Source organism: Balaenoptera acutorostrata, chromosome 9, assembly GCF_949987535.1.
Source record: "Balaenoptera acutorostrata chromosome 9, mBalAcu1.1, whole genome shotgun sequence".
In the NCBI taxonomy this organism is placed as follows: domain Eukaryota; kingdom Metazoa; phylum Chordata; class Mammalia; order Artiodactyla; family Balaenopteridae; genus Balaenoptera; species Balaenoptera acutorostrata.
Genome location: NC_080072.1, coordinates 54,723,655 through 54,749,113, shown reverse-complemented (window position 1 = coordinate 54,749,113; position 25,459 = coordinate 54,723,655). Strand labels below are relative to the sequence as shown.

The 25,459-nt window shown below is 52.0% G+C and overlaps 1 protein-coding gene across 4 annotated transcripts in view; it reads right to left on the bottom strand.

Moving 5' to 3' along the window:
• Positions 1–4,250: 4,250 nt before the first annotated feature.
• Positions 4,251–25,459, bottom strand: part of SLCO2B1 (solute carrier organic anion transporter family member 2B1) — a 54,762-nt gene continuing 33,553 nt past the window's right edge. For 2 of the 4 annotated variants that reach the window (XM_007173744.2, XM_007173743.2), the window contains 7 exons: positions 23,385–23,487; positions 18,817–19,174; positions 16,530–16,695; positions 11,126–11,289; positions 9,676–9,740; positions 9,232–9,352; positions 4,251–8,212 (listed from right to left, as the gene is read on the bottom strand). In XM_007173744.2, coding sequence (XP_007173806.1) covers positions 8,032–8,212; positions 9,232–9,352; positions 9,676–9,740; positions 11,126–11,289; positions 16,530–16,695; positions 18,817–19,174; positions 23,385–23,487 — 1,158 coding nt within the window. In that variant the 3' untranslated portion in view covers positions 4,251–8,031. The remainder of the gene's footprint in view (positions 8,213–9,231; positions 9,353–9,675; positions 9,741–11,125; positions 11,290–16,529; positions 16,696–18,816; positions 19,175–23,384; positions 23,488–25,459) is intronic. The other 2 variants (XM_007173741.2, XM_007173742.2) reach the window with 1 other exon arrangement.

Sequence of the window (25,459 nt, the reverse complement as noted above, 5' to 3'; positions counted from 1 at the left end):
CATATCTCTGGGCCTCAGTCTCCTTATCTATAAAATAAGGAGAATAATAATATTGACATAGCAGAGTTGATGTGAGGATTGAATGAGATAATGCAAGGGAAGCTCTTAGCAGAGTGCTTGGCACACAGCAAACAGTCAATAAATATTACCTATGATTATTGGAGGCCCAGAGGGGCAGGGAGTTGCTCAAGATCACAGAGCAACTCAGAGGCAGAGCTGGGGTTAGACCAAGGACTCCTGCCTCCCAGCCAAGGGCCCTTTCCTGTTCCACAGTTTCACTCTACCTTCCTGCGGAAAAGGAAAAAACCCCAGAGGGAACTGGAATGCTTTGCTCACTGAACCAGTTAGAATGCAAGTAAGAAAAAACCTGATGGTTTAAACCTTTTATTTCCTTAACAAGGAAGCCAGAGGAAGGTGGAGCCAGGGTTGGTCTGGTTATTCAACTGGAATATGTCTGGTTATGTCTCTGATGACCCAGGTTTTTCCCATTCTAAGCCTTGAGAGAGACTCCCCTTGTGATCACAAAATGGCTGATATGGTACCAAGTACCATGTCCTCCCAAGCAGGAAGAAAGGGCATGGGAGACAAAGGATCTTCTCTCATGCCACTCTTATCCAAGAGGGGAGCTTTCCAAGAAGACCATTCCCTTATATCTCACTGACCAAAATAAAGTCACATGTCTACTCTTAGACTATTCACTGGCAAAGAGGAAGGCTTTTCCTTGAAGGGCTTGGATCATCCTTGTGGTTGGGCACCTTGCTACTGGAAAGAGGAAAAGGAGATTGGCTGCGGGAAGGCAACAAATAGTGTGTGTCACACTCACCCTCTGTCTCCTCGCTGAATTGGCCTCCCCTCTCAGCTCCACCTCCGCCAGGCGGCCTTCCCTTATTTCCACCCCTTTGTCCTGCAGACCCTCTTCCATCATGTGATTGAGCATTGCCCAATTCAAGTTGCAGTCTACTTTGCCAAGCTCTCTCTTTTCATGTCCAAATCTTGTCTTCCCAGCTAGTCTGTGAGCACAGGGAGAATAATAGCAGCTAGTAATGAATAAGTACCTATTGGGTGCCAGGCACTGTTCTGGACACTTGTGGTAGCCTGCTTCCAAATGGCTCCCAAAGATCCACACCTCCTGGTATCCACACCCTTTTGTGTTCCTGCCCCACACTGTACCAAGCTTAGTCTGTGTGACCAAAAGAATATGGTAAAAATAAAGGTTTGTCACTTCCAAGGTTAGATTATAAAAGATACTGTGGCTTCCATCTTGGTAAATTCTCTTTCTTGGATCATTCATTTAGGGAAAGTTAGCCACCATGTCATAAGCAGTCTTGTGGAGAAGTTTGTGTAAAAAGGAACTGAAACTTTTTACCAACTGCCAGCAAAGAATGGAAGCCTGACAGCAACCACAGAGGGAGCTTGGAAGTGGATCCTCCAGCCCCAGTTGAGCCTTCTGATGACTGCATCCCTGGCTGACACTTGACTGCAACCTCATGAGACATCCTGAGCCAGAATCTCTCAGTTAGCCCAATTCTGGGTTCTTGATCCTCAGAAATTGTGTGAGATAATAAATATTTGTTGTTTTAAGCTGCTAAGTTTTGGGGTAATTTGTTACTCAGCAATAGTTAACTACTATAGTCTTACATTACCACATTAAGTCCTCATAACAACTCTATGAAAGATAGGGTTTGTTTCTCCCATTTTTTCAGATGAGAAAATTAAGGCTGAGATGAATGCAGTTGACTTCCCACACCTGGAAAGTGACAGAGCTGGGATTTGTCCTCATGTCTATTGGATTCCAAAGCAGAGGGAACCTGGTCTTCTCAGCTGGAATGTCTCCAGCTCCAGGGTGAAGGTTGAGGAATTGAGGACAGGAGGAGATCTCTTACTCTGATGTGTTTTTGTATGCTTTTTTTCCATTCCAATCACATTAGTTAGTAGCTACTACATCTGTTGTGTGTATGTGATTCAGGGACAAGTAAGTTTATTAGAAAAAACATTGGAGCTTTAAAAGGGGGATACCTGAGCTCTTGAGCAACCTTGGACAAGTTCCTGTAGTTTTCTAGGCTTCAGTTTATTTATCCACTCTATGGGGCCAGTAGTCCTTGTTCTACATTCCTCATCAGGAAGCCATGAGGATCAAGTGTGAAGGGACTTTGTAAAATGTAGTGCTGTGATCACGGAAAGCCTCTCTCAGTCTTCAAGGGAGGCAGCTCCACACAGTGGCCAGTGCTCCCTCTTCTCTCCCACTTGAGTCTAGGTTCAGGAGACAGAGAATACTGAGCGAAACTGAGGGCCCTGACCCATTTCTTCAGCTACATCCTTCACCATGACCTTTCTCTTAGACTACACTGTAGCCCTGCCGAACTAGTGGAAAATTCCCAAGCTTGCCAGGAGCTCTCTGTATGCTGAGTTTTTATCTGTGTAGTTTCTTCTCCCTGGACACTGTTCCCAACTTCTCCACCTGGTATGGTCCTACTCATCTTTCAAGACTCATCTTAGATGTCCCCACTTCAAGGATGACCTGGTTCAAGGTCTCCTACTTCTTCTCTTGATTAAGCACCAGTCTCCAGCCTGAGCTCTTGGACTCCAGCTTCCCTTTTCCATTCAAAGCTTCCAGGGTGCAGCCTGCAGCCTTTCTAAAACACAAATCTTGTCATGTCACTCCCTGCTTGAAATAACCAGTCAATCGAATAATCCATCAGTCAATGCTTCAAGGGCACCTCTTTGCCCTCAGGAAGACATCCAAAGCCTTCAGCTGGAACTCAAGGCTTGGTCCTCACTGGTACATCCAGCCTCAGCTCTCCTCTCTCTCCTGATGGCCCTGCACATGCAGTACATCCCAACCACATCGCTCTTGTACCATATCTCAGACACACTCTGCTCTCTTGTGCCTTCCTATCTTTGCTCATACCATTGTTTCTCATGTCTATTTGCATCTTTTCTACCTGGGGATTCCCTGCCTAATCTTTAAGGCCAGCTCTGATTTAACCTTTTCTGGAAAGCCTTCCATGGTGACCCCAGGAAGAATACATAGCTTCCTCTTCTTCCCTCTCCTATATGACTAATCATGCTTTTATTACTATTTGTCAGCTTGTCTGCTTATACTGGGAGTTTCCTGTACTGGACCCATGGCTGTGTCCCCAGCCATGCCAGCACAGGGGCATAGAGCAGTCATGAGATTTGTTGGTTGATTGGGTGTTTGAATAAATAAATGAATGAATGGTGAATGAATCTATCCTTGAACCATCACTTCTTGGCCAGCACCAGAACTGCTGCTTCCAGGATTAGCCCATTTTATAGCAAAAGGGGAAACAGAAGGAAGGGACTGCTCTGGAAGGGAGAAAGAAAATCAATAAAAATGTAAATCTGGCTGAGAAAAGCTGTCCCAGGCTGGCTGTGGGGGGAGATAAGACTGGGCAGGCTGAGCCCTGGCTGACAGTGGCAGAGAGATTAGGGGACAAGCAGAGCTGCAGCCAGGGCAGGGCAGAGCGAGGGTGGTGCCTCCCCTCAGGGGTGCCTTCTCCCAGTCCTTACTGCCCACTCCCACCTCCACCCCCATGTGCTCCTTTCAGGAACAGGGGAAGGGGAAGGAAACTTACAAATATTGATCATTAGGTACACTGCCTGTGAATGAGTATGTTATCATTATTTTGTCTTCATACCTTCTGGGAGACAGGAATGATCAACCTCACTTTACAGGTGAAGAAACTGAGAGGCAAAGAAGTTAAAAATCTTGTTTGGGGTCACACCATGAATCAGTGGCAGAGTCTAGATTTGAACCCAAATCTGACTGACTCTAAAACTCTGTTCTTTTTACTCCACTCCACTGGAGGTCTACAGCCAGGCTTCAAATGGTCCCCAACCTCTGAACTCAGAGGCACAATTGTGTATAAGTTTGTGTGCATTTTTAATGGAGAGTCTATATCTTTTATTGGATTCCCTAAGGTGGTTGCCACCCACTCCCGTTGCCTATACCATGCTGCGTCCCTGGAGGTGGTGGCCTTTGAGCTGGGTCTGGAAGTTTGGGCAGGACTTCATGAAGCGGGATGGAGAGGCAAACAATGGGGTGGGGATGTGAAGAAGGCCAACTGGGTAGAGGGAAGAGCACATGTAGGGGCTTGTTAGGGGGAAAGAATTCAACATGTCTAAAGAATGGCAAGGGTGCCATGGGTTCTTTCTTGTTTTTAATAAATTTATTTATTTATTTTTGGCTGTGTTGGGTCTTCGTTGCTGCGTGCAGGCTTTCTCTAGTTGCGGTGAACAGGGGCTACTCTTCGTTGCGGTGTGCAGGCTTCTCATTGCAGTAGCTTCTCTTGTTGCAGAGCACGGACTCTAGGCACACGGGCTTCGGTAGTTGTGGCACGCAGGCTCAGTAGTCATGGAGCACAGGCTTAGTTGCTCCGCGGCATGTGAGATCTTCCCGGACCAGGGCTCAAACCCGTATCCCCTGCCTTGTCAGGCAGATTCTTTTTTTTTTTTTTCTTAATTTATTTATGTATTTTATTTATTTATTTTGGCTGTGTTGGGTCTTCGTTGTTGTGCATGGGCTTTCTCTAGTTGCGGCAAACAGGGGCTACACTTCATTGCAGCACGCAGGCTTCTCATTGCGGTGGCTTCTCTTGCTGCAGGGCACGGGCTCTAGGTGCACGGGCTTCAGTAGTTGCAGCATGTGGCCTCAGTAGCTGTGGCTCACAGGATCTAGAGCACAGGCTCAGTAGTTGTGGCGCACGGGCTTAGTTACTCCGCGGCATGTGGGATCTTCCCGGACCAGGGATTGAACCCGTGTTCCCTGCACTGGCAGGCGGATTCTCAACCACTGTGCCACCAGGGAAGTCCCAGTTCTTGCTCCTCGTTTATTTGTGCTCCAATCATGGCTCCTGGACCCCTGGCATCTGCTTGCCCTGCAACTTCGCAGCATGAGTCTACAGCCTAAAGGAACTCCAGGCCAGGCGTCAGGATCTTCATTCTGGTTCCAGGCCTGTTCTCCGCTGGATTTTACCACCATAGCATCTAGTAGGAGACTTAATGCCTCTCCTCCAACTCTCAGGGACAGGGTGAGAAGAAAGTGAGCTCACAGGTGTAATTGCTTGCGGCTTCCCATTGGCCAGAGGCCATGTCAGGGAAGAGAGCTGCTCCCTGGACCCCCTGAATCCCTGGGAAGTCGCTGGCCCTTACCTGTTCCACCCCTGGCTCTCAGCCGCTTGTCTCTCTTGTGATTACTCCTGGAGTCTCCTCCCTGACCAGCCTGGATGATTTTAAGCACAAGCACCTCGTCTTCTTCGAATCTCAGCTCAACCCAGAGGTAGACTAGCATGGAGCTAAGGCTGCTTGAGCACCACGGCCTCTACTCAGGCCCAGGGAGAGGCTTCAGCAATATGTTCCTGTTGTCAAGTTCTCAGGAAATTTGCAAAGGTAGACACTTTCACCACTATGGGTCAAGATTGCTAGTTCTTTCCACTCCAAGTTTCCTTGTGTCCCAGCTTCCCTTTATGTGAAGCAGTTGGCATGGGCATTTCTGGAATATGGCTAAGGGGGAGTGGAGTTTGGGATCAATTTAATTTGGATTCATTGGGATATATTTACGTGGTTCTCAGTCACCTCTATGAATAGATAAATCATTGCTAGCTACCTCTGTACAGAGACTGGCTTCTAGGAATCATCCTACCCACAGTCCAACTCATTTGGCATTGTGACATCAAGGTGTTATATCCAGAGGTCATCTTGTGACATGAAAGTGTTTTCTCCTGCCTGGCCCTGGAAGTATATGGGCAATAGAGGAGAAACAGGTTTGAAATGTATAGAACCAGAAGCTAGTCTTTAGAAAATATTTCCAACCATTAGGGGGAAAATTTTGGAGGTACGCACAGCAGTGAGTAAAAAATCTTATGCTATTTTTCTGAATTGTGAGATGTATTTGTTTTGACTTCTTTTTTCATTCTAAGTAAATATTCACCCTCTTCCCTAATTTTGTGTTCTTTTTCTTAAAGAGGACTCCCCAGATTGTATAAGCGTCAGTTCCCACAAAATCTAGATCTAATCCTGGCTCTGGCATTTACTTTGTGTGATCTTGGGCAAGTTGCTTATCCTTCCTGAACCATCTCCTCTTCTGTAAAACCTGAATGACCGTTTGGACAGGTGAGGACTTGGAAAGCCTTGTGACCGTATTCCCCTTCTGAAACCATTACTAGAGGAAGTAGTCAAGCTGAACAAAAATTAGACCGGGATATACAGGTAGGGGAAGATGTAATATACGAGAAATAACGGTGAGCAATGAATCCAGTAAAACTTAAATCTAAATAACTGGAAATAATCTGGTTATTGCAGACCTTAATACAGTTTGGAAGAAAGGATTTTTGTAACAGAGACACATTATGCAAGAACAAATTTAATAATAAGCTATATCTATAATTCCAGATTATTTCTGCAAAACCTGGGAAATGAGAGGGAAGGAGGAGGAAGATGGACATACAAACAGCCTCTTCTTGTTGGAAGAGACTCTGAAACTCTTGGCACTGATAAATTCAGGCTCAGATATTTGTTAGACATTTAAAGGTATCAACCAGCAGAACAAAAATGGGAATTAGAACTTTTGTACCTCCCTCTTCTTTCATGTGGCATAGCCTCAAAGCCCTGCCACCGAGAGCTGAGCAGAGGGCCAGAGCCACGTCTGCCCCCAAAGTCCCAGCTTCTCCCCTGGCCCACAGCACAGGGCTGGACACGGATTTGGGAAGCTCCTGCTGATGACTCCCTGTCTCTTGCCTCCCAAGCAACCAGATTGGGAAACTCTCTCCCCATCCCAGGGAGATAATCAGGCCAGATAAGACTAGCCATAAAACAAGACAAGGCAAGACAGGGCCTGACACAGATAAGACCTTGTCTGTTCAGACCCAAGCATCCCATAGGCCCACTTATTACACAGAGCCACGCATTATTGCTTCCAGATCACAAGCCTGGGCATCACAAAGAACAGGTTCTTACGCCAACCCAGGCATCACAGAGAACCAGATGTTACCCCAAAATGTGGGTGTCACAGAACCAGACATTGTCTACACAACCCCAGGTGACATAGAATCAGGCACCTGGGAGGAAATGGTGAAATTAGGATTCTACTAGTCACAAAAGTCAAAAAGTGGCTTTGGTGGGCCCAGGTCAAATGTGTGAAATCTTGGCAATGCATGGGTACCAGTGAGTCTATGCTGAGTGTGTTTGGTCTTTGGGACCTGGGTCCCCGTCTCCACCAGGCAGAGAATAGGCCTCGCCCAGACTGTGGCTGCCTGAGGGCAAGGGCTGGGATTTCCTGACTCCAGAGAGTGAGTCTCCCCGCACAGCCAAGGCCCCTGGGGTCCTCACACCAGGTTTCCTGAAGGCCCTGCCTAGCCTGGATGTCGTGAGTGGGACCAGTTCCCTCCCCAGGGCGTCTCCCCAAAGCTCAGGGCTCTGCCTCCAGGGGGCGCCAAATGGACACTTCTCAACAGAGGCTGTACTGGCCCCAAGTCCAGGCTGAGCGGGGCTGGAGAGGAGACCTGAGTCTGTCCTGGCCACACAGATGGTCACAGCTGAAGGGGCCTGAAAGCTGACAAGTTCATTTCCACCTGACAGAGATGGAGGCTGGGAGGCTGAGGCTCAGAGAAGGTGCTCCAGGTGAGCAGCAGAGCAGGGCCAGGACCCAGTACGCGGGCCAGCCTGGCCTACTATTGTCCACTGCTCTATCCTCGGGCCCTGGGGGAAAGATATGCAGTCCTTCCACCCAGGAAAGCCTGGTTTCAGGTCAGCCCGTGTGGCTGGGGGAGAAGAGGGGGAAGACCCTCAAGCTTCAGAAGTGGCCAACACAACAAACCCGCAAGTAACTCTTTGGTTCAGGTGAGCAAACAAAAGCCCAGAAAGGGTCAGTGGCTTGCTCAAAGCCACACGGCAAGTTAGTGGAGGACTCATAATTGGAAAACAGGGCTCCCAACCCCCAATCTCAGGCAAAGGGCCCAGAGGACGTACTCGCCGTGGCTGCCAGTCCTGGCCAGAACGGGGCCCTGGGACGGCTCACACTCTGGATTCCTCAGGCTCCTTCTTTGCCCCTGACGCTAACAGCTGCTGCTGTAGGCCAGAGTTGGGTATGGTCGCCTTGGTCCCCTCCTCTTTGTCCTGCTGCCTTAGGATGGCCAAAATCAAGGCGAAACAGGCCAGAGAGCCTGTCTTGAAGAAGAACTGGAGGCCGATGAACCTGGGAAAGAGCAAGTGACCCTTGAACTCAGGACCGCCCCGTTCAGGGCTTGGATGTGCTTGGGCTGGAAGCAGAGTGGCGTCAGCCATCATCACCCATTATGTAGTTGGAGACGTTGAGGCGGGGATAGGCCTCCAGCCCCAGGGCAGTGGACCCTGTCACCATGGCCTTGGCTGGGAACCCCTAGAATTGACCCCCATGGGGGTCCTTCCTTGGAAGGGGGAAAAGGCTGCAAAGAAGCCTGGGCATTCTCCCTGCCCTGTGCTGACTGCCTCGTGGCCTGGGCTGGCCCTGCCTCTCTCTGGGTCTCTCTAAGGGCTCAGGGGGCCTGACAGGGGCAACTCTGGATCACATCGCTTGCCACAAGAAAAGGAGGATTCCCTCTCCTGTTTGTCTAATTCACCAAGACTCTTCTTGACTTTTCCTCCTCTAGGAAGCCCTCCTGGAACCATGTACTCCTCAGAGCTGGAAGCGAACACCTCCCTGTTCCCAGCTCTGCTAGTAAGTCCCTCTCCCCAGCTGTCCATCCATCCCAGGGCCTGCAGCCTCTCTGCCTTCAGGTTCCTTTGGGCTCCCCACTGTATGGATGGGAAGATTAAGTCCCCAAAAAGGCAGGTCTCGCCATGAAGGAGGCAGAGCTGGGCCTGCATCCTAGGCCTCCTATGTCCTAGATAGGGCCATCTTCCTAACCCACCCCAACTCCCTGTTTCTCTCACAGCTGGGCCGCTCCCCTGATTCTCCCCTCACTCAGCCAGCACAGACTGGTCAGGCCCAGCTTTGCCAGTTATCAGCTGTGTGACTTTGGGCCACTTACTTAAATCTCACTTTCCTCATCCATCAAAGGGGGAGACAAGGTCTAGCTTGCAGGACTGGTGAGACCAGCACTGCATAGAGCACCGGTCACCTTGCAGGTGGACGCCAGTGGACCTCCCCTCCCTGCTGGTGGCCTGCCTGGGACCCCAAGAGTGTTTCCAGAAGCTTTCTCACAGCCCCCTGGTAGCCCCTACCCCCGGTCTCACCGGTTTCGAAGCAGGTCGTGGTCATAGTAGTGGCAGACGGCCCGACGCCCACAACTCTGGGCCCAGTACACACAGGTGGTGTCAATGGCACTGCCGTGGATCACGGGGCTGGGCATCCAGGCTGGAGGAGGTGTTCAGGGGACAATGGAACCTGGAACCCCGGTACCTCCCCTGCCCACTCCCTGGCATATATAACTCTTCAGGGCTCTGAGGCACCGAGGGCCTCTTGGCCCATTAAGTCTTCAGCCTTCAAGCCCGCCCCTTACCCTGGTATTGGATGCAGTCTCCCTGATGGGCTGTTTAGCTGCTTGCGCACCCACCTCCAGGGTACCTAGGTCGGATCTGTGACCCTGTGGGCCAGTGAACCCTAAGGTCAGGGACCGGGCCCCACTCATCCCTGTGCCCCCCGGGCCTTGGATCAGTGGTCCCCAGCACATTCTTTACCCAAAACTCTCAGGAGCATGAACTGGATCCCCACAGCCAGAGTCTTGTCTTCTTTCTTCACTCCCCTAACAAGCAGGGACAGGGTGACATGAGGATTGAGAGGGTTCCAGCCTTCAAGGGGCTCTCACCATCCCCTTCTCTCCCACCACCCAGCACCAGCCTGCCCCCAGTCTGAGGTTCTTGGGGAGTGGGGCTCAGGCTCCACACTCCCTTCGACCTGCAGAGCTGGGTCCTGGCTATACCCGCTGACCATCAGGGCCCTGTGCTGACCTCCCTGTGTTGCCGGTCACAGACACCCCTCTCTCCCCAGCCCCTGGTCCCACCAAATTCTCCCCTTCCTCCTACACTTGGCAAAACCTGGAGCTGGGCAGCCAGACACGCCGTTTAACTTCCCTGATCACTATGATGTCTCAGCCTGGGGTGCCCTGGCAATCACTGGCTCCTCTTCCTAAGTAATCCCGGCAGCTGGCATTTGTGGAGTGCTTACTACGGCTCAGTTATTCTGTACTGCGCCCCCCACGTCCCCTCCATATGGTAGGTATAGCATTAGGCCCATTTTACAGGTAAGGAAACTGACAGGTTGAGTGACTTGGCCAAGATCCCACGGCTGATGGCTGTCAAGGGTTGGAATTTGTGCCGTACACTGCCTGCATGAACTTCTCTTAATCAGCCTGCCTGCTGGAGCATCTGACTCCTCTGCTTTTGCTCTTGCAGCCAGCCTGTTTTATGGATCTACATGCCTTCTAATATTGTAAGGGGCTCCATCCCCCTTCTAATTTTCTAGAAAACGGATGGGGAATAAAATAATCCCAGCATAATGAAAATTTGGAATTATCCTGCTCTGATGTCCTCTTATGGCCTCAGGTGACAATTTGTCAGTCCCAGCAGGCACCCTTAGGACAACGGCCAGAAAGATCTTGGACCAAGAGGCAGTGCTCAGCACAGGCTGGGTCCACAGTGGGCACTTAGTGCCTGTTGACTTGAAGTGGAAGAGTCGTAGACCACACGGATGGGGTTTGGATTTCTAGATGCACCACCTGTGACCAGCTCACTGCAGGTCAGGTGGGGTGGAGACTCAGGTGATGCTCCCCCACTTCCTCCTCACTGTGACTGGAGGCCAGGGCAGGGGCTTAGGTGTGGCCTCTCCTCCTCTGGGGAAAGTAGGGTCTGGGCTCTGGGCCTTGGCATCAGTACTATTGACCGAAAACTTGCTACATGACCTGGGGCTAGCTCCTGAATTTCTCTGAGCCTCAGTTTTCTTATCTGTAAGATGGGGAGAAAACTTCATCTCAGCAGTTGCCATGAAGATGAAGACAGGACAGTGAGAGCCTGGTCTGCTTCGGGGGCCCAGGACACCTCCTTCTTCGAACACCTCCCTCAGGATCCCTTATCCTGCCTGTGGTTAGGAACCTCTTGGTATCCACTGGTTCCAGCACGCCCCTGCTTTCACCTTAGGATGAGCATGAAGGAGGGTGTGTGGGTGACACTAGCCAGTGCTGCACCCAGGCTGACCAGGATCATGAAGGGCAGCACCAGGTGGCTGCAGGCTGAGTCGCAGGAGCCTGCTGGCACAGGGCCGCCCCCTACCACGCAGCTGCAGTTGGTGTAGAAGACCTAGGGTGGGGAGGGGGGAAGAAGAGCCTTCAGGAACCTCTAAGGACAAGCAGCTGGCCAAGGGGTGAGGCCCCAGGAGGCTTATGAGAGACCCATAGACACACACAAGGCAGAGCTGGCTGGATGCTAGGATTTCTGACCCCTTGGCTGAGGCAGGATGGCTTGAGCAGCCTGACAGGTACCTGGACACAGGCTGTTTGCACACAAATGGGCTGAGCCCAGGCTGAGGCTGTGGGGAGAGGGGATGTGGAGAAGAGAACAGGGAGAGGGAACTAGAAGAGAGTCACTCCCAACATAGCACACACACACACACACACACACACACACACTCACACACATACCTATGTACTCACACTCTCATACACATACATACACTCACACACACTCACTACATATACACACATGTACTGTCAAACATACTCACACTCACACCCCACACACATGCTCACACACTTATATACTCACACACACTCACACACCACATACACTCACTCATTCTTTCACCTGGTGATGTCAGAATGTTCCAAATTCCTGACTGTCTGTGCAAGGAATTAAAGCAACAAAGTATTTTGAGGAAGGAATTCAGATTTTCCAGTTCAGTGTTCCCCCCTCCCGCTTTACTGAGGTCTTCCAGGGCACTGGATTCTAGAGTGGATTCTCAAGGAGAGATTCAAGCACAGGATGGAGAGGGGCAGATAGCATCAGTGGGAGTCTTGGTTCAGCAGGTAAGGGAGGCGCAAGGAAGGCTTCACCAAAGAGGGGTGTTAGATTTGGGTCTTGAGGAATGAATAGGAGTTCACCAAGAGGAAAACTGGAATGAGTAGAGGGAAAGCTAAATGTAAAATCACAGTGGCATGAAAAAAGCCAGCAAATCTTTCCTTCTGTCAGGAGCAGAATGCATGCAAAGAGAAGGCAGAGGGGAGACCTTCTCTGCCTTCTCTTTCCATGGGGGTGGGGTGTGTGTGTGCTGGGGCCACACTGTGAAGAACCCTGGACACGAAAGAGAACATGACTGCTGTTTCCAGAAGCAGCGTGGACTAGGTGCCCTGTCAGTCATCCTGCTGACAGCAATCTAAAATGATGGATAAAATAAAACAATGAAAACAATGTCCTGAGAGCATCTATGAGCTGGCAGGAAGGAAAAAATACTCAGGTTCAGTACTAAGTGAGGCAAACCCAGAGAGGCGAGCAGAAGCCTGAAACAAGGTTTGGCCGCCAGGTGTTTGCAGAACCTTGTGCAATGGAGCACAGCTTTCTGAGGCTGGGGGCTACAGGGCCAGAGGACGAGTCCTAGCCCTCCTTCCTGCCAGGTGAAAAGTCTAATAGGAGATGCCTGGAAAACTGGGGCCCCACCAAAGGCTGAAGAATGAGGAAAAGCTGACCCTTTTCTAAAGTGCAATGAAATGTCCTCAGGCTCACGTTTGATTGCAACCCTCATTCCCAGCCCCAAGGTGGCCTGGAAAACCCCCAGATTCTTTCAGAATTGGTCTAGACCACCAGTGTCCTCAGACGTCTCAACAGGAGCAAAGCTGAGCCAGGAAGACTTGGCTTTTCTTTTCTGCCCCTAGATCACAGTTTCCCAACCAGTGTGCCCCAGAGACCTCGGCCTCAGCTGAGCGACAGGCGTGCAGGGAACACATCAGCCCTCAGGGTGACCTGGTGAACTCCGGGCAGCTGGAACTCTCTGGGCCTTTCACCTCCAGCTTTGGCAGCTTTAGACTCTTCCCAATGTGAAAAGGGCTGGGAAGCCATGAGATGGATCCTGGGAGCCTTGGAAAGATTTTAAGCATGGGAGAGACAAGACCTGATAGCACAAAAGCTGCTCTGGCTGATGCAAGAGGATGGACCTGTTTGGGGAGGCTGGTAAAGAGGCAGGAGGGAGGGGGAGGGGGATGGGGAAAAGGGTTTTGATTTGAGAGATATTTAGAAGGTGGAATTAGGGCAAGGTGAGAGAGAAAGAGACGGGGAGAGAGAGAGAGAGACAGAGACAGAGAGAGAGAGGAGAGATTGGAGACCTAGGATTCCAGCTTGGGTGTTTGGGTGCTCCATCCATTGCACGACAAGGCTATGCTGCCATACGTGCCTGCCCCCCTGAGCACACACTGTTTGCACCTTCACCACGGGCTGAGCAATCCACTGGGTCGGAGATACAATAAAGGGACAGGTAAGTGGAGAAATATGCCAAGGCCAGGTTATTGGAAGAGAATTATCCTGTTCTTTTTTCTGGAGGCAGAAGGTTGCTGGGAGAGATAAAAAAGCTAGAGGCCTTTCTCTTGGGGTTTTCCCAGCCCTTCATTCATATTCATCTAATTCCATGGCAGGAAGTTCGTCTTATGAATGACTTTAATCTCTCCAGCTGCCTCTGATTCTCACCCCCTAGGACCCCACCCCCTGAGCCCTAGATGCTGCCGGCCATCCAGGTCTCCCATCTTTCCCCTGGGCCTTTACTCATTCATAAATTGTTACTGAGCGCAGCTGTGCTGGACACTGACTGATCCATCTCTGGGCTGAGTAGCTCAGGTCGTCCTGAGGAGGCAGGCTCGCCAACAGACAATTCCAGGCCAGGGTGACAGTTCGTGAGTGCTGACCAGGACTCAGCTACACCCTCCTCCAAATACTATACCCAACACAACCTCTGAGGATGCACTGGAGAGGGGGCTGGGCTCAGAGGCCAGAGCCCTCAGCTCTAGTCCCAGCTCCGGCATTAAAACTTTGGGCAGGGCTTCCCTGGTGGCGCAGTGGTTAAGAATCCGCCTGCCAATGCAGGGGACACGGGTTCGAGCCCTGGTCCGGGAAGATCCCACATGCCGTGGAGCAACTAAGCCCGTGCGCCACAACTACTGAGCCTGCGCTCTAGAGCCCGCGAGCCACAACTACTGAAGCCCACATGCCACAACTACTGAAGCCCGTGCACCTAGAGCCCGTGTTCCACAGCAAGAGAAGCCACCGCAATGAGAAGCCTGTGCACCACAATGAAGAGTAGCCCCCGCTCGCCGCAACTAGAGAAAGCCCGCGCGCAGCAACAGAGACCCAACTCAACCAATAAATAAATAATAAAAATTAAAAAAAAAAAGAATCCGCCTGCCAATGCAGGGGACACGGGTTCGAGCCCTGCTCTGGGAAGATCCCACATGCCGCAGAGCAACTAAGCCCGTGCGCCACAACTACTGAGCCCACGTGCCACAACTACTGAAGCCCATGCGCCTAGAGCCCGTGCTCCGCAACAAGAGAAGCCACCGCAATGAGAAGCCCACGCACCACAGCGAAGAGTAGCCCCTGCTCGCCGCAACTAGAGAAAGCCAGCGCGCAGCAACAAAAGACCCAACTCAGCCAAAAATAAATAAATAAATAAAGTTAAAAAAAAAAAAACTTTGGGCAATGCCTGGTCCTCTCCTGGGCCTCCATTCCCAATCTGTATAATGGGCATAATAGAAGTGTGATTACTGCATGCTTAAAATTCCTCAGGCACTGTGCTGAGTGCTTTTCATGGATTATGTCATGTGGCTCTTCACTTAATGAATTTATCAGGGTAAAACATTAGCACAGTGCCTGGTATATAGTAGGCACTCAATACTATCACCTCCATTTCACAGACCAGGAAACTGAGGCACAGATTAAAAAATTCGCCTAAGGTAACAGAGCCAGTTAGAGGCGGAACAGGGATTTGAACCAGGTGGCCTGGCCTCAGTACTCACAGGCCCCTATCCACAGGAGTTCGCTGTTGCCTCGGGGATCCAACCCCAGCTGCCAGGGCCTGGGGGACTTTGGAAGGGTCTCAGGAAGATCAAACCAAGTCAGGACAGTAAGTGCTAGGAGGCTCGAAAGCCTGGATTGCGATTATTCCAAATGCAAACAGTTTACACAGCTCAGGTGGCACCTGGCTGGTTTCTGAAATATCATCAACCAGGTTCTTTACTCTGCACCAGCCCGTGGGGCCCAGGTCTCTCCCTGTAGGAGTCTTGGGCTTAGATGCGGATGCCCAGCAGGACACAACGGCAGGGGTTCCGCATGATGGGAGTGGGGGTCTCCGGAGAGAGGGAGGCGTTGTCATAACAACCAGCCTGACACCACTCCCCCCACACACATGCTTTATTCCAGCCTGGGGGCCCTGAGGAAGGTGAGCATTGTCCCCACTTGTCCTTTGGGGGCGATGAGAGGAAAGGAGAGGAGGAAACAGCTGGTCTTGGTGGTACTTCTAAGATTCACATAGAACGCACTGTTGCTAGTTATGCTGCCCACTCCTCCTCTCCCCCACAACCCCACCCCGGGAGCTCCTTGACAGCAGGGACCCTTGACTCTGGGTCTGTCCTCAGCCCCCAGCACAGGGCCTGGCACAAAGGAGAGGCTCCACGAAGGTTTGTTGACTGACTGACTGACTGACTGAATGGGCTCATTGCTCCAGCCTCCCCACTGGTCTCCCTGTCTCCTGGCCTGCATTCTGTTCACCTTCCTCCGCGCTATGGCCTCACATGTGATCAGACACAGGTCTGACCCTGTCACTCCCCTGCTTAAAACCCATCCAAGTCTCCGCATTGCTCTCCAGATAAAAGCCCCACTCGTGGCCTGGCATTCAAGGCCCTTCCTTGCCTGGGCTTTGCTTTCCCTCCATGAACGCTAATGCTTCTGCTCCAATAATTTCTTTGCAGTTTCTTGAAACACTGTATTTGTGTGTGTGTGTGTGTGTGTGTGCGCGTGTGTGTGTGTGTGTGTGTGTGTGTGCGCGTGTGTGTGTGCGTGTGTGTGTGTGTGTGCGCGTGTGTGTGTGTGTGTGTGTACCATCTGATGTGCCCTCCCTGCCTGGAGAGCCCTTCCCTGGTTTGCCTGCCCACCCTTGAAGATCCAGCGCACACGCCACGTCCCGTGAGGCCTTTTGGGACCCTCCCAGGTGGGATGTATCTCCTTGCATCCTTGTCTGTACTTGTGGGGACCACCTCTCCGGCCTATCATCACCCCTGGAATTCCTGAGTTACTTCCTTCTGCACCTCCCCTGCATGGACAGCTGGGGCCAGATCTGGTTCACCTCTGCTCTCTGAGCCCTGGCACATGGCTGGGCCCAGGCTGGCAATGAAAGCTTATTGAAAGAATAAAGTTCTGCATCTGCCAGCAGAAGGAGACAGATGACACAGACAGAGAGAAGAGCCAGAGTGAGACCATTCAGAGCTGGGAGCGGGGCAGGCGCACAGAGGTGGGGAGGGCAGAGCCCGTGGGAGGCAGAGGGAGCGGCTAGAGGCCTGACCCACCTGGCTTTTGTCCGGAGCCTCGTGGACTACCCGGCTTGCGCAGCCTGCGTGGCAGGGCGTGAGGTACTCCACACGAGCGCTGGAGTCACAGACAGGGTTAAAGTCGTCTGGCGGGCAGGAGCAGGGCTCCGTGCAGCCTGGAAATAGCTCCAGCCCAGGCTGGCCACTGGTGGGAGAGAAGGCCGGCAAGGTTGGCCTGGCTCTCCCTCCCTCAGGCCACGAGCCAGGGCTCCCTCAGCCCTGAAACCTCCCCTGATGGCCATGGTCAGAGATTTCAGCTCCACACAGAGGCTTTTCACTGTCAGAGCTGCTCCATGACAGGCGATGGTGAGCCCCTTGCAGTGGAAGCTGCAGGAGGCCTCCAATGGGAGAAGTGGGGAGCAGAGTCTGGACCAGAGGCTCTGAGACCCCCTTCCAGCCCCAAGACCCTACAAGTCTTTGCGCTGCTTCTGCAAACATCTCTATTCCTCAGTGACCCTTTCTTTTAGGGAACATAAGATAAATTCTTCTCAGAATTTAGTCTCAGATGAAAGGTGACTTTATCTCAATGAGCTGGATTGCTTCCTTTTCTGGGCAAATTAGAACTGTATGTGAGGGGCCCAGTCAGGGAACCTGAGTAGTTGTGAGATCTCCGACCTCTTCCTGCCTCTCTCTGGCCTCAGGTTCTCTGTCAGCTCTGCAGGTTCCCCTTCCCGTCGCCATCCTACAGTCTCACGACCTTTCCCTCACTCTCACTGCCCTGTTCACTGTCTAGGGCACATTTTAGACCCACCTGACTCCCTTCTGGGGGCCTGCCCCCAAGTCCCAGGAGTGAGTCGGCTCTAGTCTGAGCGGGGCCAGGGATGCCCGGGGCAGGAGATCAGAAGAGAGGTGACTCCACCTCTCTGAGCCTTGCTATACTCATCTGTGAAATGGGGATAATGGTAGGACCCATCCCGGAGATCCCGTGAGGGTTTAATAATACGGAATATGGGAGGAGCTGGACGTGTAGGAGACCCTCAGTTCTCAGCAGCTGTTGGTACCATTAGTTGTGCTGGAGTATGAGAAATTCTCAGTTTGTTCAGTTGGTCCCCAAAGGCTTCTTCAATGAATTATAACCCAAAGCTCAGTGAATAAATTGCAAGAATATAGATGAGAACCTGGATGACATGAGATGTCAGGGTCAAGGTGAGAGGCTTCAGAAGAAGAGACAAATGGGGCATGTGAGGTAGGCTCACTTTTTCCCATTTGCTTTTTTTAAAAATTGTGGTAAAATATTCATTTACTTTTTATTCTAAAAATCATGAAAAGGTCCTGGCTCCCTCCTCAGACCAGGGGCTTCATGAGGGCCTGGCTGAAGCCCCACCTCGGTGCCTAGAACAAGGCTCTGCAGACAGAAGGACCCACCCTGGACCTTTGGGAAAAGGAGAAGGGACAGGGAAGGAGGGGAGAGGGAAGGGAGATGGGGGAGAGGTCGGCGAGGTGGGAGCTGGGACAGAAGGGGCAAGAGCTGAGCATTTCTGGGCTGAGGCCCCCGTAGTCACACAGAAGGAGCCCCGGGTGTGGAAAGTTGGCCCCTGGGTGGAGGGAGGAGGTGCCAAGGGAGAGGAGAGAACAGAGCAAGTTGGGGGATTCTAGCTGGGTGTTGGGTCAACCTAAGCCTGGAGCAGTTTCCCAGGAAAAACAAAATCATTCCAGAGAAGAGGCAGCAATGAAACTTCCAACACTCTCTCCAAGACAGTTCCTGGGGGAGAAGGTCTGTGTCTGTGGAGGGCTGTGGGCGGGGTGGGGGAAGGAGAAGCGAGACAAGCATCAGAGACTTTCCCCCTGGAGGGTAGAGGCAGGTGCTGCCCCACAGATGTGGAAAAGATCTCTGGAATTTTAGGGTCATGGAACAGCAGAATTTTAGCTCCCAGCCTCTAAGGACCAAGGATCTCTGAAGTCTCCAGGCCAACTCCTTCCCAGGGCATAAGTCCCCTCTGCAGCACTCCTGATAGGGGCCTTCTTACCTGTGCCGTCCACACAAGTGGCCTTGCCCTGCCTCATCTTCCACCCCGCCCCAGGCCGGCCTGAGCTGTCCTGCCCACAAAGTCCCATCCCTACCTAGTGGTGCCTGACACCTTCACTGGAGCCTTCAGGAGACAAGTCCCACTGTTCACAACTGAGCCAAGCGGGCAGGGGAGGGGAGGGGAGGGGAGATTTGAGGTGGGGGGGGCGCCCCACTGACCTGGCCTTATCCGGGCCACCCCCTCCCGTGGCCCTGGCACCCTCCTGCAGCTTTTACTCACAGGCTCTTGCACATACTCACCCAGGCTGGTGGTTGATGCCTGCTATCTGGTGGGTAGAGCAGCCCATGAAGAAGAGGGGCGTGCTGAGAAGCAGGCAGAACAGAGCCCCCAGCAGGCAGAGGGTGCCGCAGTGCATGGGGCCCAGGCGGAGGCGCTTGACCAGGATGCCCCCCACCACGATGCCCACGATGGCCAACGGGATGGTGAGGCAGCCTATGAGCAGGTTGGCATAGGATGCTGTGACGGAGAACTGGCGCTCCAGGAACTTGGGCAGGAAGGTGGCCATGCCTGCCACCATGGACGACATGCACACCTGGGACAGGACCACCAGCAGGAAGATGGGGTGGCGCAGGGTCCGCAGCATGACCCTGGGAAAGACTGTTGGGGTGAGGGGAGGGGCAGTCAGAGTGGGCCGGCCATGCCATGCGTTTCCGTCCCATCCTGCCTGTTCAGTTTGTTCCATTCCTTCCATCCCATCTCATTCCACTTAATACTGTTGCATTCAGTTCCATCCCATTACATTTGAGTCCTTTCCATTTAATAATATTCCATCTTTGAAATTCGGTTGCTTTGCATTCCATTGAGTTAGACTGCAGTTTATTCAATTGCATTTCCTTCCACTCAGTTCTACTCAAAATGCGATTCCATGTAGTTCCCTTCTATACCATCCCATTTGAGTCTATCTCATTCATCTCATATCTTCTGTTCTACTTATTCATCTCATTTCTACCCCCACTCAGTCCTTTCCATCCTGTCCTGCAATAGCTCTTTCCAAGCCAACCCAGGCCTTTGTCTTCCCTTCTGTGTCCCCAACATGGGACAGCGCCCACTCCCCTGATTTCCCCATTCCTAGTTTATGTTTCTCCACAGCACTTTACCTAACATACTACACATTTTACTCATTTAGCCATTTTACTGTCACCCCACCAGAATGTAAGCTTCATTTAGAGCAGGGATTTTTATCTGTTGCATCAATTGCTGAATCTCCAGAGCCCAGGGTATATAGTAGGCACTCAAAAAATACTTATGGAATGAGTGAGAGAATGAATGAATGAGAGAATGAATGAATGGACATACAGACTAATAGGTGATCAAATAGCAAAATGTTGGAGCAGAATCTAAAACCTCCAGAGAAGGTGGAAGCTGAGCAGGCCTGGTGCTGGGCAGCTTCTTGGAGGTAGGACAGAGGTAGGGTCTGAAGAACGAGAGGATCTGGAGAGGTGGAGGGGAAGGAATTCCTATAGGAGCGCAGCCAGGGCAAAAGCATGGAAACAAGAACAGATGAGACAGCTCTGGCTTTGAAGCCCTCCCCTCCCTTGCTGCCTCCTAAACCAATGCCTGTGTACAGATCTCCCTCGTTGCAAGTCTGCTAAACTGAAGGGCACATGACATTGGGTTGGTTCCGAACTCTGGGCTTCAGGGCCTTCATCAGCAGGGGCAGCCGAGGTGATGGACCAGAAGGCTTTGTGGGACTCTCTCTCCACCAACAACAAAAGAGAAAGACGTGTTTCTGCCCTCAGGAGGCGACATAAAGTTAAACATAAGGTGTGAGGGAGAGAGGAGGAAAGGCCTTTCTAAGAAGAGGCATCGGGGCTTCCCTGGTGATGCAGTGATTAAGAATCTGCCTGCCAATGCAGGGGACATGGGTTCGATCCCCGCTCCGGGAAGATCCCACATGCTGCGGAGCAACTGAGCCTGTGTGCCACAGCTGCTGAGCCTGTGCTCTGGAGCTCGCGAGCCATAACTACTGAGCCCACGTGCCACAACTACTGAAGCCCGCACGCCTAGAGACAGTGCTCTGCAACAAGAGAAGCCACCGCAATGAGAAGCCCGGGCACCGCAATGAAGAGTAGCCCCCGCTCACTGCAAATAGACAAAAGCCCGAGTGCAGCAGCGAAGACCCAACACAGCCAATAAAAAATAAATAAAAAAAGAAGAGGCATCAGAGGAGCTTTAAACACTTGCCAGGCTGGGCTGGTGGGGGGAGATGGCCATGGGCTCCTCTGGGCTGAGTGGGGGTGAGGGCGGGGCTCCCTTCTGTCCCTGCAGCTGCAGGGCAAGGGAGTTTCTGTCTGTCCTCAGAGCATGGCCAGAGCCGAGCCAGCTGGTTCTCTAGCCCCCTGGGCCTGGCCAAGAACTGTTTTGTTGGGCGGGGTGGCTGGGAGCTGGGGCTGTGGAATTCCCCCTCTTCCTGTCCCAGGCCTTCCTTCTGCCCTCAGTTCCTCGCCACACACGCAGTGCGCTCAGCGGCACTGGGAGTGGGGAGGGAGTGACGCCGGGCCTTCACCCCAGCGAGCTGCTCCAGCTTCCCTCCCTCCTTGAGCTGTCCTGGTGAGGAGTAGCCTGGGCTTGGCCCAAGCTGTACGGGTGATGCAGGTAGGGCCAAGAGAGGGCAGGGGCTCGCCCAAGTTCATCTAGGAAGGTCTGGGCCAGGCCAGGAGTTGCTGGGAGCTTCCTGGCTGCTCGTGTAAGGGTCGTTGTCCCTTCTATCCCTCCACTCCCACCCCATCCTGTGTTCCTGTGCCTCTGGCTGCCTGACTCCAGAGGGCCCATCTCATGGACTGTTTCCGTCCCATTCTCCTGTGCTCATCACTGCAGTACACTTTGTCCCCATTCTCTATCTCTCTTCAGCATCTGCAACCTGCCCCTAGAACAGATGGAAAATTCCTGGAGGGCAGGGCTATGCCTTTAGTTTAGATAAGGATGCCTGAAGGGTAACTCCAGGGCTGTCTCTAGCTCGGAGACTTTCTTTCCCACTAGACAGGGGCTTCCCTTAGGTCAGCACAATGTCTCCTCCCATCAGACAAGCCAGGGCCTCTGTCCACTGAGAGACTATGTCTCCCTTATCAGACAGGGGCCTCCTCCAGCAAAGAAGCCAGGTCTCCTCTATTAGACAAGACAAGTTCTCCGTCCATTCAGCGAGGGACTGTGTACCCTCCATCAGACAGGGACCTGTGTCTCTCCCATCAAACAGGGCCTCTCCCAGCTCAGGGACTATGTCTCCCCCATCAGATAGCCTTTCCTTAGCTCAGAGGCTGTCTTCCCCTGAGTTTAGGACTCCTCCAGCAGAAAGACCATGTTTCCTCCTCCCTCTGCCTCCCCACTGGTCCTAGGTGGTCAAGGCCAAGCCTTTGGATCAGACTGGCACCTCTGGAGCTCAGCAGAAAGTCCAGAAGCCAGGGTGGCTGACCAGCCACAGGGCCTGTGCCGGCCGTGCCTTGGTCTCCCCTAGGATCATGTAGGAGCTGAAACCATCAGAGATAATGTGGCCCAGGACACCTGCTCCAGGATCCAGTTTCAGCGACTGGCCCCAGCTTTCCTCTGGGCTGAAACCAAAGCAATGATTAACAAGCTCTTCCATGGAACAGCACACTAGGGCCTTCTAGCAGCTGGGGGTGACCTGAGGTTAGGGAGTCTAAGCCCCTGCCTCTAGGCCCAGCCTCTTGTCCCTGAGAGTACTGGAGAACCAGGGGCTAGATCACTGGCACCCCAGCATCAAAACTTAGGCCCCAAGAAATGGGCCTAATTAACTTCCTATTGCAAAATTCCTTGGCTATGGGGGGGTGGTTCAAGCAAACCCTGTGGTTATCACCCTCCTAAACCACAGGCAACTCAATTTACTGTCCTGGGATATGGTCAGAATTATAACGGGAAGGCAGGGGTGATGACTGAAAGAATAATTGTATCATATCAATACAAGCACAGTTTTTTAATCCATATAAAGGACCTTCCATTCATCATCCCATTTGAGTCTCCTAACAGTCCTTGAGAGAGGCAGAGCAAGGATTACTGACCCAATCTTTCAGATGAGGAAACTCTGGTTAGAGGAGGAAAGTAACTTCTAAAAGATTGTCCGCTGGTCAGTGTCAGGGGCAGGCCTCTAAACCAGGTCTTCTGACTTGCTGTCCAGTGCTCTGACACACCACAGGCACTCAGTGTTTGTGGGATCAGACTCTTTAGAAAGGATGGCGTGGTCACAACATGGACCCTGGTTATTGATCCATTTAGTTCATGGTCTCAGGGTCAGGTGACATGGATCTCATCTCTCACTGTACAGATGGAGAAACTGAGCCCCAGAGAGGAGCAAGGGCCCAGGACAAAAGCCCAGATTTCTGGACTTCAGCCCAGAGCTCCTTTCGCCTATGCCACAGCCAAGGACTTTAAAAAAAATAAATATTTACTGAGAGCCTCTGGTTTGCAGGCTCCATGGTGGGAGAAGAAGAAGGGTCACAGATGAGCCAGCACAGGCCCTGACCCTCAGGAGCTCACTGCTTGGTAGAAGGGTTGGACAGTACAGATCTGAGCTGACACAGGAGTCCTGAGGTTCAGAGAGACGAGAGGAGAGAGAGACAGGCTGGGGAAAGGACAGAGTGGTTTGACCTAGAGGAACAAGAAAGATTTTAATAGATAGCGATAAAAAATGATGCTCCAGGCAAAGGGGACCCTTTGAGCAAAGACTGACAAGGAATATATGGTGCTCAGGAAGGGCCTGTACATGTGGAACGTGAATCAAGAAAGGCAGGAAGGGCTGGATTCTGTACAGTCCCATGTGCCCCTCTGGCCCCACCTCTGGCCTCAGCTCACTTACCTTTGATAAACTGGATCACAGTCAAGTCTGGGGCAATCTGGGCTAGGCCATCCTTCTTCTCTGGGGACTCCCCAGGGCTCTGCTCGGAGGAGGCGTCCTCACCCTGGGAAGACACATGGCCAAGGGCAGTCAGCTGGATGCCAGGCATTCTGCTCAGAGGTGCTATGGGCTGGGGAAGGGAGGTCTGGGAGAGGAGAGGGCGGGGGTCTGTCACTGCCAGCAGTGTCCCATTTGTTCTTGGCCCTGTAGATACTTAAGCGGTTTTTGAAAAAATGGATGAAATTCCAATGGTTGCACTCTGTCATCACCATTATTAACATCGTAATAACCAACATGACCATGAAAATTCCCACCGTAGCCACCATCATCATCATTATTCCCATCACCTTAAATATCACCCCCATTCACATCACCAACATCATCATGAATAAACAACCAATAGAGTCCTTACTACTGTCATTGCCTCTGTCAAGGTCACTAATTGCCTGCACAATCCCACCATCCTTATCACATCATCACGGTCACCTGAGCCTTCGGAACCACCAGCAACAACATCATTATCGGAACCACTAATATCATTATCGCTGTCTCTCACATCACTGTTACCCCCACCACTGTCTTCACCGCCATCAGCAGCATCACCAACCTCTATCCAAGGTTATCACCACACCGCTACCTTTGGTTTTGTATCGCTCACGGCTGTCATCACCTGGAGAGTCACCATGAGCAGGAGCCTCCAGCGCCCATCCTGTTCCATCCTGTCTGCTGCGCCAGGAAGGGAACTGGGTTGGGAGAGCCAAGAGGCAACAGTCCCCTCCTCCTTTTGGATGAGTCAGACCACACCCAGAGGGGACTGCTCAGCCCTGCGACCACACTATGAGGAAGCTCGTGGCTACCCTGTAGTGTGCCCCTCCGCCAGGGTGAGGATGGCCTCTGTGCAATGCCTGAAAAAAAGGTCTCTGATCCCAGAAAGAGAAGACTAGCGGTGATACAATTACGGTCTTCTGATTGCACCAAAGAGGGAAGGAAATAAGGATAAATAATGGTTAATGGTTACTGAGCACTTAACTACCATCCCAGCGCTGTTCTAATGACAAATCCGTTAACTCATTGAAACCTCACAGCAACTTTCTGAAGTAGGTACCATTGTAATCCCTATTTTTCAGGAGATAAAACTGGGACACAGAGAGATGAAGTAACCTGCCTGGTCACACAACTTGTAAGTGGTTTGGCTAGTATTTGAACCCGGACAGCTTGACTCCAGGGCCTGTGTGCATTTGGCTGGTTCACCCTAAGGGCAGGGGGAACCAAGGCTTTGGGTGAACCAGCACTAAGTGCTGAGTATTCTGCCTGCCTTACTCCAATACAGCAGTGCTTTCAGGCAGGTACTATTACTGTACCCATTTTTTATATGAGGAACTAAGTCTTAGAAAAGTTGCTTCTGGCACAGGGTCATTCAAGTATAAGTGATCAAGTGGGGTCTGATTTTACTACACTTTTCTGTGCAGCCGGAGACCAAGATTAGAAGCAACAAGTTCCATGGAGAAAGACTGAAGCCCAATGTGATGAGCAGCTTGGATGAGGCTGCCCTTTGAGGAAGTGAGCTCCCCATCGCTAGGAGCATGCAAGCACAAACTGACTTCCCCCTGGTCTGGGGTGCTATATACCATGGGGAAGGGTGGGTTGGGCTGGAGAGCTCATCTGAGGTCTCTGGTTCTGCCTCTTCTCTCCCCACAGAGCCTCTGTGAGGTCCCCATAAGATTCACCCTCTGGCTGGTGTCTGACACCTTCTCTTCTGTCTCCCATCTTTTTTTTTTTTAAGGGAGCAAATACTGGACCTCCCCACATTTCAGGACCTCCATGTGGGCCCCCACCCTGGGAGTGCCCTGTTCCAAGCCTCTTCCACTTCACTTCCAGGTGTCGGCTGGCTCAAGGCTGGCCCTGCCCCAGCAGGGAAATTCATTCAAACATCCGTTCAAGTGTGTTTGTCCCCCGTGGGCTTCTCCCTTCCTCGTCTCTACTTTTATTCCAGCAGGTACTGGGCTCTGGGTTTCCTGGCCTCAGGGGAGGTTTGT